Genomic DNA, 16,364 nt, shown 5'->3' with positions numbered 1-16,364 from the left:
AGCCCCCCCCTCCGAAACGCCTGGTCTTGGGAGCGAGGAGCCGCTCCCCGGGACGCGGCGGGAGCCGAGCGGGAGCACCGGGGTCCCGACAGCTGGAGCGGTGAGAACCGATCCAGCTCCCGTTCCCCGGGGGCAGGTAAAGCTCCAGGTGACCGCGGGCACGGAGGGTCTCTGAGGCTGAGCAGAGCTCCAGAATAACCGAAGAGGGGCTCTGCCGTGCGTCCCCCGGGAGCTCCGAGGAAGCGGGGCCACCCCTACCGCTCCGGGAAAAGCAACCGAGAGAGCGCGGTCCCGGTCCCCGGATCACCTCCGCAGTCCGACCCGGACCCCCACCAGCCCGGCGCGGCTCTACTCACCGAGTACGGCCCCGCGGATCCCGGCGCGGCGGGAGCTCAGCTGCCTCCTTTGGCAGGAAGAGGGAGAGAGACCCCAGAAACGTCCCGGGGGGAGGTGGTGGTCGGTGCGGTGTCACCTCCTGAGCGCTGCAGCCGGTCCGAGCGCAGCCCTGACGCGGAGCTGCCGGGGAGGTGCCCCAAGTTTTATCCCGCACCGCCCGGGGTGGAGCCTGGCGGGGGCAGGGACCGGGCAGGGACCGGTCTGGCCCCGGCAACGGCCCCGGCAACGGCCCCGGCCCCGGCCGTACCCGCACCTGCTCCCGCGGGGGGTCTCGGTCCTTGCCCCCGGGTCTCAGTCCTGTACCAGGGGTCCCAGCCCTTAACCCCTCGTTTCGGATCCCGCTTCCGGGATCCCGACTCGCCGTCCTCTGATCTCGGTATCAGCCCACCGGGGGCGTCTCAGTCTCTGCCGGAGTCCCGGCTCTGCCGCTGCTCCAGGCAGGGCAGGGGGGACCTGCCCTCCACGGACCGTGGGGAGGGGACACACCGGACACCTCTCCCCCTCCCCGTGCCCCGTCACCGGGGTCAAAGTCAGTCCGTGGGCAGGGAACGGATGGGCTGAGCTCTCCTTGGGAGCCAAGCGTCAAAGCTGCTGCTGCTGCCCGTGGAGACTCAGGGATGTCTAATATCGAGACTCTCTGATGTCTAATAACAAGGTTGGACCGTCCCTCCCCCAGGGATATTCTCTGCCTAACCACGCACTTCCCAGCAAGGACACAGACTTATCCCCACGGGGTTTTTAGGGCAAGGGAGAAAGGGGCTGGTGGGCACCAGTTTCCGGGGCGCGATGTCCCGGGGCAGAGGCTGCTTCCTCCCGGGCCAGCGGCCGCCCCATGCACACAGGGAGGATGCTGGGGGGATGCTCGCGACCTAGGACTGCCTCGCCGGGGTCTCTCCCTCGCAGACAATGCCCTGGCACACCGAGACACAAAGCAGCTGGAGGGGGGATCCGGCGGCCAGTCTGTAGTGGGGAGACCCGACCCGTGAGGAAGCAGCGCCGGGGGTCGGCAGAAGCCAAGGGGGCCTCTCTGAATCCCCGAAATGCTGCCGGTGTATCCCTTCCCCTTCCCCCTCCCCCCCCCCCCCCGCCCACGGGGTGGGTGCAGATGGCTGGGTGCGAGCGAGGCCACTCGTGCAAGGCACAGAGCTGGGCTGGGAGGGAGCCTTTGTCGCTCTGCCCACAGCCCCCCGCCTGCCCCAGCCCCCTCCAAGCTCTCGGGGGGAGATGAGCTCAGGCGGCTCTGACTCCGGCTCCTGCCATTGTTGTCCCTGGGAGAGGGGCCGGGGCAGGGATGCGCCATTGTTCTCTCCGGGAGCTGCGGAGCCCCGGGCCTGCGAAGCCGCCCCTTGGGGGGCCACATCCCCAGCTGGCTGTGCGGGGTGAGGCCCTGGAGCAGCGAGGAGAGGGGACAGCCAGGGGCCACAGGTTAGGCCCTGCCACAGCTCAGGCTTGTGCACCAGGAGGGGCCATGGTGGAGGCAAGGTGGCACAGCAGAGCCGCTCCCACAGGGAGCAGGGTCTGGCCGCCACCTCCCAGCCCCGATCTGTGGGGAGGGACAAGGGGACATTGTGGCCGTGGCTGGGAGTGCGGCCCGCTTGGGTTCTTTGGCAGAGCAGCCATGCCCCAAGGGCAGGGCATCTCCCCACATCCTGGCAGTTCTGAAGAGCCCCTTTCCCAGTCACCACCCTCCTCACACGGCTCCATCTCCTTCCTGGGAGGAAGCTCATCTCCTCCGGCAATCCCATGACTCCGGGAGCAGATGCTTTAGGAAGTGTGTGCAGATTTCAGTGTGGTTGAAGGTATCTGGAACCTCCAGAGACACATGCTGGGAGATCCCAGGATTCCCAGCAGCCTGGATTTTGTGTGTTTAGTTTATTGTGTTGCCCTGGGAATAAATCGCTAAAGATTACAGGCAGACTTGGGCATAATTGCTGCGCAGCATCCGAGGCTCCTGTGTCTCCAGAGGGAGCGTTCTCCAAACCCCGCACGGCTGAGCAGCTCGGGGAGAGACGATCCGATGAGCAAATACCTACACAAATCCCGCTGCAGGCCACACGCAGCTCCCGCAATCCTCTTAGCTAACCTGGGCCTTGGGATTAGCCCCCGCGGAGGCTCACGCACCCGGGAGGGCCGTGCGGGCGCGGGCTGGAGGACAGGGGCTTACCCGGGTCCTGCCGGGACACTTCCCACGGGGCCTGGCCTCCGAGCACGTCCCGGTGTCACGGCAGAGCCAGGGCAGGACCGTGGTGTTGGCTTCTCCGTGCCCCACTGTCCTGCCGGCCCCAGCTCCAGCTGGGGGCCCCGAATCTTTTGGAGACTGGTTCTTCGAAGTTCTCTCCCTCGAAGGAAGGGAATTCCCAGCCCTCCTTCTTCAGGGAAATCCCCCACCAGCCCCGGGCAGCAGCTTTTCTCTTTTCTCTCTCTTTCCACTCCACACCGCCTCCCCCGCCGCCCCCCCCCCCCCCCCCCCCCCCCCCCCTTTTGGAACTGAATTCTTGGCTGATTCCACAGCTTTGGCAAAATGGGGATTTTATCGCAAGCCTCTGCATTCCACTCGCAGGCGCGGGGTCATGGGATTAGGGCAGAGCTGACTCCAGCTCCAGAGCAGGGAGAGGAGGGAAGAGGGGGCGTTTCTCACTCCTGTGGCTGCAAAAGATGCCGGACTGCAGCCTGGGGGGGAGCCGGGTGGGACGGGGATCCTTTTCCTCCCTCAGCCTTAGCCTGATCCCGTGGCCTCCAAGGGATTCCCAGGCCCCTCGGTGCCCAGCTGGGGCCTCGCATGGAGCTGCCGCAGCGAGTGGGAGCGTTCCCACGGGCGCGGGGCCAGCGGCCGGGATCATGCGGGGCACACCCCGGCAGGAGGGTGCAGCCGAACCACTGCACCTCCACCCGCCGGGCCGGCCCAGCCCACCAGGGCACGGTCGGCGCCGCCGCGGTGGGAGCGGTGCTGGGATGGGGGTCCCGGTGCCCCCTCCCCGGGCCCCGCGGGGCAGAGCGGCTCAGCCTTAGTCACGGTGGTAGTGGTGACTCAAGCACCCGCCGTGCTCAGGTGAGCCACCGCTGCTGTCGTGAGTAAGGAACTGCTGATCCCACCCTCCCGACAAAACGCTGGGCACGGACCCCCGCCGAGGAGCCCCCCATCCCTCCAGGATCGGGGTGGCCTCGTGGCGGGCGCGGATGTCCTTGGGCAGGACGGCGGTGCCTGTGCCGGTGACGCTGGCGGGGCTGTAAACACCCAGGCGTGTCCTTAGAAACACACAACCGGCTCTGTGTGTTCCCAGCTCTCGGGGACGTGTCCTGGTGGCCTTTGGCAGAGTGTCCGGGCGTCACAGCCTGGGGACACTTCAGCTGCCAGCCTGATGCAGCCTGAGCCAGTGGCCCTGCCTGGCCTCGCTTGCCATGCCCTGGCTCTGGGGCACCCCACACTTGCGGGGGCTCTGCCCCACACCCTGGTCTCAGGCCTGGAGAGTCCCAGAGATGAAGTCACTCCTGGAGTGATTCAGGCAGACCCCCGTGGGGGACTGGGCACACGGTGAGCAGGGAGACCCCAGCACAGGCTGGATGGCTCAGGTGAAACCCCAGGGTGAGTCAGCTCTTGTGGGGGGCTGGGGGCCGTCACCAGAGGCCCCCACCCACCTGGCCCTGGCTCCGGGGAGGATGGCGAATCCCTCTGGATTTAGCAGCGCCCAGGTGTGGAGCCATACTTGGCTGTGCTGGGCCATGGCCCTGCTGCCACGGTGAGGCCAGGGCTATTCTGGGCTCCCTGAGCTCACGGGCCCTTTCAGGACACTGAACTCCAGTCGCTGCTCCCATCCCAGTGGCTCCCAGCCTTCAGCCTCCCTGCCCAAGGCCCCCTCCGCTGGGGGAAGCAGCTCTTCTTCAGCCTGAAGTTGTGAGGGGATGAGAAGGGGGAACCATGGACCTCATCCCTGGCCACCTCCTGTCCTGCTCTGTGCCCCAGCTCTGCCTCTGTCCCTCTTCCCCCATGGGCCTAGTGTCTCCCAAGCTCCATCCTGCCCCCAGCTCTGTGATGGTGTGGCAATTTTTGCAATGGTCGAATTTGGGTCAGGAGAGGTCCTGGTGGTTCCAGCAGTACCATGGGCACACGCTGCCAGCTTGCGCCCACCAGTGGGACCCTCCCCGGGGCACAGCCAGGGGCTAAAACCCCCCCATAGGGCAGGACTCAGCTCCTGTGCCTGGGGAGCCCTGCAAACACGGGCAGGAAACTGTCAGGGTGAGAAAGGACACCCAGGGGACAGACCCCCTGCCCACTGTGACCAAGAGGCACCAGAGCCCTGACTCCCCACATCTCCTGTGCCCCCTGCACCCCCTGACCCCCACACCCCTCCCTCAGCGCCAGAGGCTGTTTCCCAGACGCTGCCACATTTCTTGGTTTGTTTTAAATCCCGGCTCCAGGAGTCAGCCGACAGCTCAGCTGTTGGTGGTGGTATTATTATTGTTGTTATTATCATTATTATTATTTTAAATGCTTAAGCGAGTTGCCAGCCTTGGGGAGGGGAAGGACTCAGGATTTCAGGAGCCTCAGTGGATAGACACAGAACCTTGTTCCTGGGGTGACCCAGCCTTGTAAACCCGAGGGAAAGTAACTCCCTATTCCACCGTAGCCAATCCCATCCCACCCTATCCCAACCCATCCCATCGTACTCCAGCCCTCTGATCTCACCGTGGGCTCATCCCGCGAGGCGTCATCCCCAGTCCTGGGAACGCTCGCACACAGGGTGGCAGAACCTTGTGGGCTGGATCCCGAACCCGTGCCCAGAGCCGGGGGTGATGCCAGCAGGGGATCCCGGTGCTCGGCGGGGAGCAGAGGGGGCTTGGGGCGGGTGTCCCGCCGGGCTGCCCCACGTTCTGACACACGGGCACACACTCAACGCCGCGGCATTCCCGTCCCGCGCCTGCCCCCGCTCCCCTTGGAGCCGCCTCAGGAATGCGGGAACCTCACCCGGGCGGGGAGTGCGGTGCCAGCGCGGGGCCGCGGGCACTTCTCCACCCTCCCCCGCCTTGGGGGGGACGGCGGGGAGCTGGTAACCCCACAGCCCAGCATGGAATGGGGTACACACAGACCTGGTGTGGGCTCAGTGCCGTCCCTGACCCCCCTGCAAGGCTGGAACCCCTTGACCCCCAAAACCTCGAAGGAGGAACAGGATCCATGCAGGCAGGATGTGCCCCAGGAAAGCCCGACTCGGGCGGGATGAGGACGGGAGGAGGCACTTCCTCCTGGCCTTGTCCCTTCACACACGAGCGCAACACGTTCCCCCAGAAGGGGCACACGCGTGTGCACAGCCACGCGCGCTCACCCCGCACACAGACAGCGGCACACGAGCTCCATGTGTGCACACATTCCCCGGGCTCGCTCGGTCCCGGTGGGTGCTGCACCCCCACCCACGCTCCCACACCCACGTTCCCACACCCGGCCATGGGCGCAGGCCCCCCCTCCCTTCCCGGCCCCCCGCGCTCCCCCGCGGCCGCAGTTCCTGTTTACGGTGATGGAGCCGCCTGCCCGGCCCTCCCGACACCGGGAGGGGGGATAACCGGGGCATCGCTGGTGCTGCTGCCTCTCCCGTGCCTGGCACCGGTGCTCTGATGGGTTCCCGGCTGCGTGGAATCGCTCCACGGATGCAAGACCACGGCCCATTCTGGGAACAGCAGCAGGAAATCCTGACGGGGAAAAGAGCTGGACCTCGTGTGGCATCGGCATGGGCCGGGTGCCACGAAGCCGCTGTGGGTGGAGTGTGGGTGCCCCTGCCCGGCACTGCCAGGCACTCCGGTGTTGGGATGTCCCAGCACCGCCGGACTCTCCGGCTGGAGCGGGGCCCCATGCCCAGGTGAGGGGGTCAAGGGAGGTTCCGTGCCTGGGGTCCAGGTGTGTCACAAGGAGCTGAGGGAGGAATCCAGCCCTGGGCCAGACCCACCATGCCGCATTCCCCAGTGCCGAGCCACGCTGTGAGGAGCTGGGCTCAGCTCATCCCAGCACCAGACCTGTGGGGAAACTGAGGCACCGGCTGGGGAAGTGACTCACCTGCACTGTGGCCTTTAAATGCACTGCTCCGATTAGATAATGGGCGGAAGGATCAGAGGGAGCCCGACAGCCCCTCATTAAACTTTGGGCTGCCAAAAGAGCCTTCAGCTCCATCAGAGCCCGTGGCCATCTGGGCTGGTGCTGGCCCGCGGGAGGCAGCCCTGCCCAGAACCCACCCACTCACATCCGCAGGCGGCTGCAGCACCTCACATCTGTCCCTGTCAAAGGGTTCCTGCCCACAGGAGATGCTGCCTCTCCCACAGCCTCCCAGGAATTTGCAGAAGGTGGGGAGAGGCGTTTTGCAGCCCCCTGGCAGGACCCTGCACCTTTAGGGCGCCCTACCTTGGGCACAGGGACTGCAGCCGGCCGGGGTCGGGGCTGTGGCCTATCTGCAACACAGGATGTGGGGCCGGACGGGGGACACAATGTGGGGAAGTGAGAAGGGGACAGCAGGAACGGGGACATCCCGTCGGCACAAGTGGGTTCACAGCCACTCCAGTCCCCGGAGCTCCCGGGCACCAGCAGCTCTGACTCCTCCAGGTCCCCTGAGCGCCCCCAGCTCTCCGGGCTCTCCCGCCTCCTGCACCTGCCTGGCCCGGGGGGCCCTGCCTGCAGCGGCCTGTCCGCGGGCGGCCGGGACGCGAAGGAGCTGGTTGGGCCGGGCAGGTGTCGGGTGGGAGCGGGGTCCGCTCAGCCCACACAGGTGTGGCCGCGCCGGCTGCGGCAGCAAAGCTCCGCGCCCGGCTGGCCCCGTCTTGCTGGGTGGCAGGAGCCTCCCGCGCCGCTCGCAGCCCGGGGCGGGCGGGCACACCCCGTCATTACCCCACAGCAGCTGCCGGCGCTGCCCGGGCAGGGAGGGGACGGCAGGGCCGGCACGGCCAGGTGGAGACGGGGACGGTGCGAAGACATCGCCCGCCCCGCGCCTGGCTCTCGCCTGCAGCGGGGAGGTTCGTAGCACCCTCCCTGCGTGAGACCCTGCGGGGGCACCCCCGCGCCCCATCGATGCCCCCGACGCGTGGGGGAGGGAGCCGGAGTCAGGCCCAGCAGCTGCTCAGGACGTGCCCTGCGGGTCCGCAGCGCACAATGACTCCATTGAGGTCCCGCGGGGCGGGGGGGGGGGGGGGGGGAACGACAACCAAGGTGGTGGTGGCAGAAGTGACTCCAGTGTCACGCCAGGCCTCAATCCTGCTATTTATACCCGGCGGAGGGGTGGCCTTTGAGGGAATGGCGATGGAAGCGCTGCCGACCCCTCCCTGCAGCATGCGGGGCATCCCGGAGGGCAGCGGCCCCGGCCCCCCCGGCTTGCCCTCCCCACCCCACGCCCCAGCCCGGCGCCAGCCCCGCCAGGAAGAGCCCCAGCGCCGGGACCAGCTGCAGCCGCTTCCTCCCGGCCCCGCCTGGAACTGGGGAGCCCGCGGGGGCTCCAAGCCCCTGGCTGCAGCGGGGCAAAAAGAACCTAGCGGCGGATGGAACCCCAGGACTCGCGGGGGGCTTGCACCGGGCACCTGGTTGCTGGATGCCGGGATCCAGCTGAGAACTCCTTGGGAACCTCCCAGCTTTACCAAGGGCGAAGTCCCGGCACATCAAAGACGGGCGGAGGCAGCGGGAGCCGGGGCAGGAGCCTTTGGTCCCTGCCAGCACCCAGCTCCACCACCCCATGGAGGTCCCACCGCCCTGCACCGGGGTCCCGTGCCGGCACACCTGGGTCCGGGGTCGTGCCCCCCTCCACGGCGTGGCACCCAGCCCATTGCTGTGGCAACCGCCACCAGCTCCGGGTGTATTTTCTGCACCAGGGCCACCGTGGGAACCTGGACGGGTGCCACCTCATTCCGCTGGGCTCTCTGGGCCGCCTTTGTAGCCGGCATCGAGCCCAGCTGGCAGCCGCTTCCTCCCCAGTCTCCCCCTGCCCCGTGCGAGTTACGGCCCCGGCTGGGAGGCGGTGGGAGGGGGCTTTGCTGGAACCCCCAGCACGGGGCCACGCACGCCCTCTTGCCCCCCATAGCTTTGGGCCCCCTCCAGCAGAGCCAAGTGCGAGTGGCCTCCAAGGCCACCCCGAGCAATGGCCGTGCCCATGGCCACGGGGCACAGAGCCCCTGCCAAGGCACCTGGGGCCCCCAGGGCAGTGCGCTGCCCCCACTGCCCCCTGCCTGACTCCGGCAGCTCCCGGGGGGCCCCTGCACAGGAGTGGAATCTCCAAGCACAGCAGCACGGGCTGAGATTCCCATGTCCTGTTCCCACTCTCCGCAGCCTGCCAGTGGTTTTCCCCATCTGTGCCTCAGTTTCCCCACGAGACAACGTGCCCCGGGCCAAGGTTTGCCGCGTGGCCAGCGCGGTGCTCCGGGGCTGCTGGCCCGGGAGCAGCATGACAAGCTCTGTCGTGCTGGCTGCAACACCCGCCGGCGCTTGCTCCTGTGCCCAGATTTTGGGGGTGAGGCCGCTGGGACGACGCTCCCCGCTGCAGGCAAAGCACCCCCAGAACCGGGACCGAGGGGCCCCACCAGGACAGATCCCGGTACCAGACCCCGAGCCAGGTCCCGGTCCTTCCCACAGGGTTTTCCCTGAACTGTGCCACGCTCCCTCCGCAGGGCCACGTGCGTGGGAGGGTGTCGGGAAAGGAGCATTTTCCAGAGCTGGAAACCCAGAGGAAAAAGGCTGCCGGCCGGAACGATTAACGCGGGCTGGTTAATCATTACAGCAGCCCCCCTTCTATCCTAAGGAAGCCGTGAGGATTCGGCCTTCAAGCTGCCCAAGGGCAGCATGGCCCAAGGACACTCCGGGCTGTGCTGGCAGCGTGTGGAGCCTCCGCTGACCTTCCCACGCCAGGGCCAGCGGCAGCACCCGCGGGCTTGGGGGTGGGAGGGGGCCAGGTCTGCACCCAGGTGTTGCCAGTCCTTGGGGACTGGCAGGGAACTGCCCGGGGGAAGCTGCTGCCACATCCTGCTACCCCTGGCAGTGTGAGGGGTGGGGGCAGCCTCTGTACCCCCACCCCGCAGCATCAGGGTGGGCACCGATGGTGCGGGGCAGCAGCTGGGACTGGCAGGATCCCCAGCGCGCCAGGGTTTGGGCAGGGAAAGGGGCGGCTCTGCCGGATGAGTCAGCCCGGCGGGAGCGGGGCTTCCTGGGGCTGCGGTGGGGTTTGGGGTTGTTTTTCCTGCAGAGAGAGGAGAGCTGGAACCTTTCGCCTGCATTCGGGACTGGGTGGGACGGGGAAATGCCACGCGGCCAAACGCAGGGAGGGCCGCCAGCACCGGGAGATTTGGCCTGGCAGAACGCGGCCAGTCTCGGAAATCATCCCCCGGAGAAGCGACGCCGCCGGCAGAATCCGTGATGCTTCACTTTCCGAGCGCTCCCGGCCCCGCTCCACACCCTCCATCTGGCAGCAGAGGATGCGAGTCATGGGCGAGAGCCCTGGGTGGAAAGGGAGGAGGTGGGGAGGGGGCAACACCAGCCCTCCTCTTCTCCCACCATGTTCCGGGCAGCCCTTCCCCTCTCACACCCACCACGCCCCAGCCCAAAGCCAAACAGGTCCCGGGCTCCCTGGAATAATTCCACAACACTGCCGATGCTCCCGGTCCTGAATGGCCCCAGCAGAGGCAGGGACCCAAAGGCAGGGGCACCTCGGCACACACCACCCCAAAAAAGAGGCAGGAACCACGGATGGAGGCTGCCGTGCCCCAAGGCAGGCACCAGCACTCCAGGGACAGGAAAGTGCCACACTGGTGTCACAATCTAGGCTGATGTGGGGTGGGGGGAAGAGGAGGCAGAGTCACCTGCTGAATCACATCATGCTCCACACCAGGGCTGCCCCCCGCCTCCCTGCCAAGCTGGGCTCATCCCTGCAGCACCTGCACAGTGAGCTGGGAGCAGGAAAGGGATTTGCCTCTGGAGCAGCTGCAGTCACACACCCCCTGCACCGAGTCAGGCAATTTTCATGGCATGCAGCAGGATGTGACTGATGGCGGCTCTGGCATGGGCAGTGGGAGCCAGGAGAGGAGGAGAACGTGGCTCTGCAGAGCCAGATAACGAGCAGGGAGGGGAAGGGCTGGAGGCAGAGGTGAGGGGCTCAGAGCTGAGGCTGCAGGCAGCAGGCTGAACTGGGAGTGCAGAGGAACACAGGGAATCACCCACACATGCCCTGCACCCCCAAAAGTGCAGCTCAGGGTGAGGAGGGCTATGATGCTACCAGCCAGACACCCACAGTCCCTGCCCAGCGCTGCTCCCATCCTGGCTCAGGACAAATCCTTGTCCTTGCATCCATGAGGCCCCATCCCCAGGGTCTCTGGACATGGAAGGGACCCTCACTGCTCCCCCCAAACACAGCCTACAAGTCCCAGCAGGCATTAGGCTGTGGAGCACCCAGCCAAGGGCACCCTGCAAGGGGGGCAGGACCGGATCCCTCAGCACCCTCACAGCTCCCCCGGCGCTGGCAGGAGGCAGTGGGAAGAACTGGTGAGAGGACGCTGACGGAGACACTTTTTTCCCCATCCTAAAAATAGCAGCTGGCCGTTTCCCCAGCTTCCCGGCCTCGCCAACGCTCTTCCATTAAATGAAAAACCCAAGGCAGCCACCTTCCGTCAGCGCGGCTGCGTGTGCCGGGGGAGGCTCACGCAGCCGAAATAGCAGCTGGGGACAGAGAGGGGCAGCGGGAGAGGGAAGCAAGCCGGCTGGCCCCAGTAATTCCCAAGATGTTTTAATTAGCACAGCTCTGACTCTGAAGATTTGCTCGTGCTCTGTGCAAAGTCTGACCTTTAAGAAAAAAAAAAAAAAAGAATGAGAGGGGAAGGGGAAAAGGCACTGGAGCAAGCTCAGGAGCTGGAAGTCGGCTGAGCTTCAAATAGGCTCCGCGTCAGGCACTCGGAGGCTTTTAATAAGCCACAGAGTGAGAAATTTAACACCACGGGCTCTATTTTTGATCACTTGTGAAGGGGGGGGAGAGAAAGACAGAGTGAGCGAGAGGAGGGGGAGGAGGTGGCGGTGAGAAGAGGAGGCAGCCAAGATTACATCCTGGGTGGCAGTGCTGAAAATAGCCGTGCCCTGCTCTGAGCACGGAGCCACGGGAGCCACGCGGGGCCCGCAGGAGGCCGGAGCGGCAAGCGCTGACCTCACAGGCAGCCAACGCACCTTCCCCGGCTGGAACACTGCAGGGAAAAGCGGATTAGAGCGACGCAGAGGAAGGGATGCAAGCTCTGCACAGTAGTGGAAACCCAAAATCCCTCTGGGAAGCTGTGGGAGGGTGGCACGGAGCGAGGGGCCCGGCAGCAGCTGGTGCAGCAGGACACACACCCCGGATGCCTGGCAAAGGCAGAGCCGTCCCCTTGCCGGACCCGCCCCTTTCCCAGTGGTGCCGCGGCCCAGTAAGCCCTTCCTGCTTCCCTGGGCTGAGGAGCCTCAAGGAACCCCGGGTGTCCTCCTCAGACAGGGCTGCACCCACCGAGGACCAAGCTCAGCAGAGTGGCTCCAGCCATGCCCAGCACGAACGGAAGCAGGAAAGATTCCCACCATGCACAGCATCTGCTTCCCTCTCCACACCAAGCCTGTCTGCAGGAGCAGGGGTGGGGCAGAGCCCAGCAGCTGCTGGCCAGCTGCGGGAAGCACTGTGCCGTGCCAACATGGATTCCTACAGCACTGGAGCCAGGAGGCTGAGGCAGAGCCAGTGCTGGGGCAGGGAGCTGGCAGAGGACAGCTCTGGAACAGACCTGTACTCCTCCTGTGCTGCTGAAATCCTGCTGTCCAAGTGGTTACTGGAGATGGAGGTGGCTGCACACAGGGATTATAAACCTGTCTGATGACGATGAACCTCCCAAGGATGGGTGTCCCCTGGGCATGCCCAGCCAAACCCCAGGGCAGTGCTGGTGACCCCTTCCCAGGATGAATCTGCCTTGGGGCAGGAACTGGGAACTGCTCCCAGCTGCAATTGCTGCCTGGGAAGAAGGCGAGGTGCCACAAGAGGGGGTCACATTTCCTTTTAATTGATCAGAACCATTTCTCCGCTTCCATTTGTCCCTTCCATCTGTACATCCTGGGGAGCAGAACAGGGACAGGCTGGGAGTTCTGCATCCACAGTGGGATTCCTGCAAAACACAAAGGTGGGTCGGGTTAGCGTGGGGTGGGCTCGGCTGGGCCACGGATCTCAATCCCAAGGCTGGGTTCCATTCCAGCTGCTCAACTGCTGTGAGTAAACATGAGCCACCAGCTCTCTAGGACCAAAGAGCACCTGGACCAGAGATCAGGAGAGAACAGGAGCTGGTGCCCTCCTGTGCTCCAGGCTGAGCCTGTTGGAGGCTGTCAGTGACTCACAGCCCTGCACAGCACACAGTGCCGCAGTTCCCAGCTGCCAGCACGTGGGAAGGGAAGGGATAAGGCACAGTCTGTGCAGGGCAGAGCAAAAAGAGGCCACAAGGTAAGAGCCTGGCCTCACCTCCCTTGAGACTGAAGCTGTTTGTCTTTAGTGGGAGTGTGTGGGACAAAGGTCACATGCTGCTCTCCCTGTGGGGCCCAGCATCTCCCCTCTGCCCCTGAGCTGTTCCCAGGTATGGCCAGTCCCAGTGGGGACCTGGGGCACCAGCAAGGCCCCAGCAGTGACCGCAGCTCCCAGTCTGTCCCAGCACCATCCACCCACCCTTCTCAGGGCTGAACTCCAGTGTCACAGCTGGGCTGCACTCCACAGTGTCACGGTTGGACCCCACAGTGCCACAGCCCAGCCCAGCCTCAGGTCACCTCTGGGCTGGGGACCCCTATGAGCCCCCCCAGAGCTGAAGCCCGACCCTGGCAAGGGACAGCTGTGGTCACTGCTCCCCGAAAACAAGGCAGATCCCTTCACCCAGCCCAGCAGGCCCTGGAGCAGGTCTGGATGCTTAGCCAGGCTGCAGGTGAACCTCACCTGGATTTACTCCAGAGCCTTTACCAGGGCTTCGTTAGCTTCTACCTTAATCTGAGCTTCTGCTTTAGCAGCTTCATCGGATGCTGCTGCCATCTCTGACACAGCTTTCTCCAGGTTGGATTTAGCAGTCTGGACATGAGGGCACAAAGAATGTGTGTCATTGGGAGACACTGCAGGAGAGGGGACTGTCCTTCCCTCCCTCCCCTGCAGCTACTGGTCCTTCATACGGATGCCAAGGACCCACTGACTTGGGAGCCCCACAGAGCTACAGACACAGCTGTGCTGGCCTCAGACACCTTATCAGCAGGGAAAAGCTGCTCTGGAGGTGAGGACAAGGTCAGTGTCTGTCCAAGGAGTGGGAAACAGTGTGAAGATTTGAGAGTGCAGAGCTCCCTCTCTCCAAAGAGTTCACCAAGGAGGAGCCCCAAGCCTCTGATCCCAAAATGTAGTAGGGGTGCAGCCATAACCCTGGGTTCTGGGCACAGGAAGCTCCCAAGACAAGGACCCCAGAGCAGAGAAGGGGGCAAGTTCCCCCTAGGGTGGGAACCCAGGGCTGGGGAAATCTCTGGGTACTCACAGCCAAGTCCAGCATATCCATGGTCACTGCCTCCTCTGCCAGCACCTGCACCGTGGAGTCAGCGTGGACAGTGACAGAGCCGCTGCTCACTGCAAAACACAACATGGAGTGGGTCAGCCATGGCTGCCAGAGTGCCTCAGCCCTGGTATCCCCACCATCCTTTCCCAAAACAAACCCTTGGCCCCCTCCGATCACAATTCCAGCATTCAGGGACTCAGCTCCCACCCCAAGGCAAGCTGGAGCAGCAAGTGCTCCCAAAGAGCCTGAGCAGAACCAAGAGCTGACCCCAGCCCATGGCTACCAGAGCAGCTTCCAGCAGCCCCTAGCAGGCTAGGAAAGCAAAAATCCCTGGAAGTGCACCAGGCCACACCTGGATGGGCAGAGCCTCTCTTGTGAAAGTGCCAAGAACACCATCCCCATGCACACCTTTCCTCCCCAGCACCTCCTGCTTCGCTCACCAAAATACTTGGTGGCTGTCCCATCCTCAGCGTGGACTGTGACAACACCTGGCCGGAGCACCTGGAGCGTGGGGACGTGGGAAGCCAGGATGCCAAAGGAGCCGGTCAGCGTGGGCACATCCACCTGCTTCACGTTGGCACCGTTGTAGAACACCTGGATAGAGAGGGCAAAGGGGCACAGTCACCAGGGGTGGTGGCTCTGGAGAGCCCAGGGAAGAGCCCATCCCAAGGGAAGAGCCCAGCTCCTGGCAGGTTCAGCACGCCCAGGTGTGCCCAGGACAGGCTGCACCTGTAAAGGGTGGGAACGGAACCGGACTCTGGAGGAGAGCTCCTGGCAAAGGCAGTGGGGAAGCATTCCCAGCTCCCAGGGGCACGGCAGGGAGGCGGCACATGGAGACACAGAGTCGGGAGTGGGCGAGACGCGCCGGCACAGCCGGGAGCAGCCTGGGAAGAGCGTGGGGAGCCCTGAGCTGCCGTCCCCGCTGCGGCCCACGCTGCCGAGCTGTCCCTGTCCCCAGCGCCAGCCCGCGCCCTGCCCCGGGGACAGCCCCGGGCCCGGCGGGGGCGGACCGGCCGTGTCCCGCTCCGGGCCGGCGGCGCTGCGGTGGGGCCAGGCCAGGCAGGCACAGCGGGTCCAGCAGCGGGGCTGGAAGGCCTGGACCGGCCTCAGGCAGGCCCCGGGAGCGCGGCGGCGGGGACCGAGCGCCTGGGGCAGGCGGGCAAGGCCCGAGGTCAGGGCCAAGGTCAGCCCGGTGACAGCCCTGTGACAGCCCGCCCGTGCCCCGGGAACCACAGAGCCCCCGGGAACGGACAGTCCCGCGGGGGCGGCAGCGCCGGCCGCGTCCCGCCCGCCCCCGGCTCTCAGGAGACACCGGGCGAGGAGGCGGCGGGGACACAGGGACTGGGGCCGGGCCGGGCCTACCTGTGTGGGTGAGGCGAAGGTGAAGGCCATGGCAGCGGGGCCGCCGGCAGGATCGGCATAGCCGCGGGCGGGGGGCACCGGCAGTGCGGGGCGGGCGAGGCGGAGGAGGCGGCGGGCGCAGAACATAGCGGCCATGGCGGCGGCGGCGGCGGCGGCGGCGCGGGGCAGGCCGGGACGGCGCCGGACCACAGCTCCCAGCGCACCCCGCGCGCCGCCCGGCGGAGGAAAAGCGTCACGACGCACCGCCTGGCCTTATGGGAGTTGTAGTTTCCCCCGCCTGCCGAGTGTCGTGGTGCTGGGCGGGGGGGTCCGCTCCGCCTCCGTACCGAGGGGCCGCCGCACCCCCGGCCCCCGGTCCGCCCGTGCCCCAGCGGCTCGGGGGGCTCCGGGGCAGGGATGGAGACAGGGGTGCAATCAGGGCTATTGGGCAAGCAGAGGTACAGGCAGGAGTGGTAAAGGCAGGGATGTAGGCAGGGATACAAGAAGGGCTTGTGCAGGTAGGGGTGGTGCAGGAAGGACTGGTGCAGACAGGTGTGAGGGCAGGGGTGCAGACAGGGCTGGTGTAGGCAGGGCTGGTACAGGCAGCGCTGTAGTCAGGGCTGGGGCAGACAGGTGTAGTCAAGGCTGGGACAGGCAGGAATAAAAGCAGGAGTACAGTCAGATCTGCAGGGAGGGGCACGGGATGACCGAAGGCAGGAGTTAGAGGCAGGACTGTGGGGCAAGCAGAGGAGCGGGGAGGGGGGTCCGGGCGGGACGGGCAGGGCTGGTGCAGGCAGGGGCTGGGGCAGCCCCTGTCCCCACGTGACGCCCGCGCCGCGCGGGGGCGGCTCCGGTTCATTCATAAATCCCGGGGCCGCTCCGCCGCACCGAGCGCAGCGGCGGCGATGGAGCCCCGGTCTCGGTTGTAGGTGAGTGTCTGGCTCCGCTGCCTCGCGACAGCCCCTATCGCGACACAGGGAGCCGGCCCGGCCGAGCGGAGACCATCACGCCCTGCCGCGCGTGGAGGTCCCGGTGGCTCCTGCCTCGCTGTCACCAGCCGTGTCGGCAGCTCTGTCACCAGCTCTGCCTGCATCCCTCATCCCTGTCCCACA

General features: G+C 65.9%; 1 protein-coding gene across 1 annotated transcript; it reads right to left on the bottom strand.

The window, feature by feature from the left end:
• Nucleotides 1-12,384: 12,384 nt before the first annotated feature.
• Nucleotides 12,385-15,424, bottom strand: ATP5F1D (ATP synthase F1 subunit delta). Its single transcript, XM_062510381.1, has 5 exons — nucleotides 15,274-15,424; nucleotides 14,352-14,505; nucleotides 13,894-13,982; nucleotides 13,317-13,445; nucleotides 12,385-12,507 (listed from the first exon to the last, which is right to left on the bottom strand). The coding sequence occupies exons 1-4, from the start codon at nucleotides 15,406-15,408 to the stop codon at nucleotides 13,323-13,325; spliced, it is 501 nt and encodes a 166-aa protein (XP_062366365.1). The 5' UTR covers nucleotides 15,409-15,424; the 3' UTR covers nucleotides 12,385-12,507; nucleotides 13,317-13,322.
• Between the last annotated feature and the right edge of the window lie 940 nt (nucleotides 15,425-16,364).

The sequence above is a fragment of the Cinclus cinclus genome, chromosome 28, assembly GCF_963662255.1.
Source record: "Cinclus cinclus chromosome 28, bCinCin1.1, whole genome shotgun sequence".
Taxonomy (NCBI): domain Eukaryota; kingdom Metazoa; phylum Chordata; class Aves; order Passeriformes; family Cinclidae; genus Cinclus; species Cinclus cinclus.
Note: the sequence above shows the minus strand (reverse complement) of the source record. Positions and strands in the feature narration are given on the sequence as shown.

Excerpts from the sequence above, each read along its gene's own strand:
- ATP5F1D (XM_062510381.1), bottom strand. The coding sequence starts at position 15,408 with ATGGCCGCTATGTTCTGCGCCCGCCGCCTCCTCCGCCTCGCCCGCCCC. Across the intron at positions 14,506-15,273 it reads CCTTCGCCTCACCCACACAG|GTGTTCTACAACGGTGCCAA; the intron begins GTAGGCCCGGCC and ends CTCTCTATCCAG. Across the intron at positions 13,446-13,893 it reads TGGATATGCTGGACTTGGCT|ACTGCTAAATCCAACCTGGA; the intron begins GTGAGTACCCAG and ends CCTCATGTCCAG.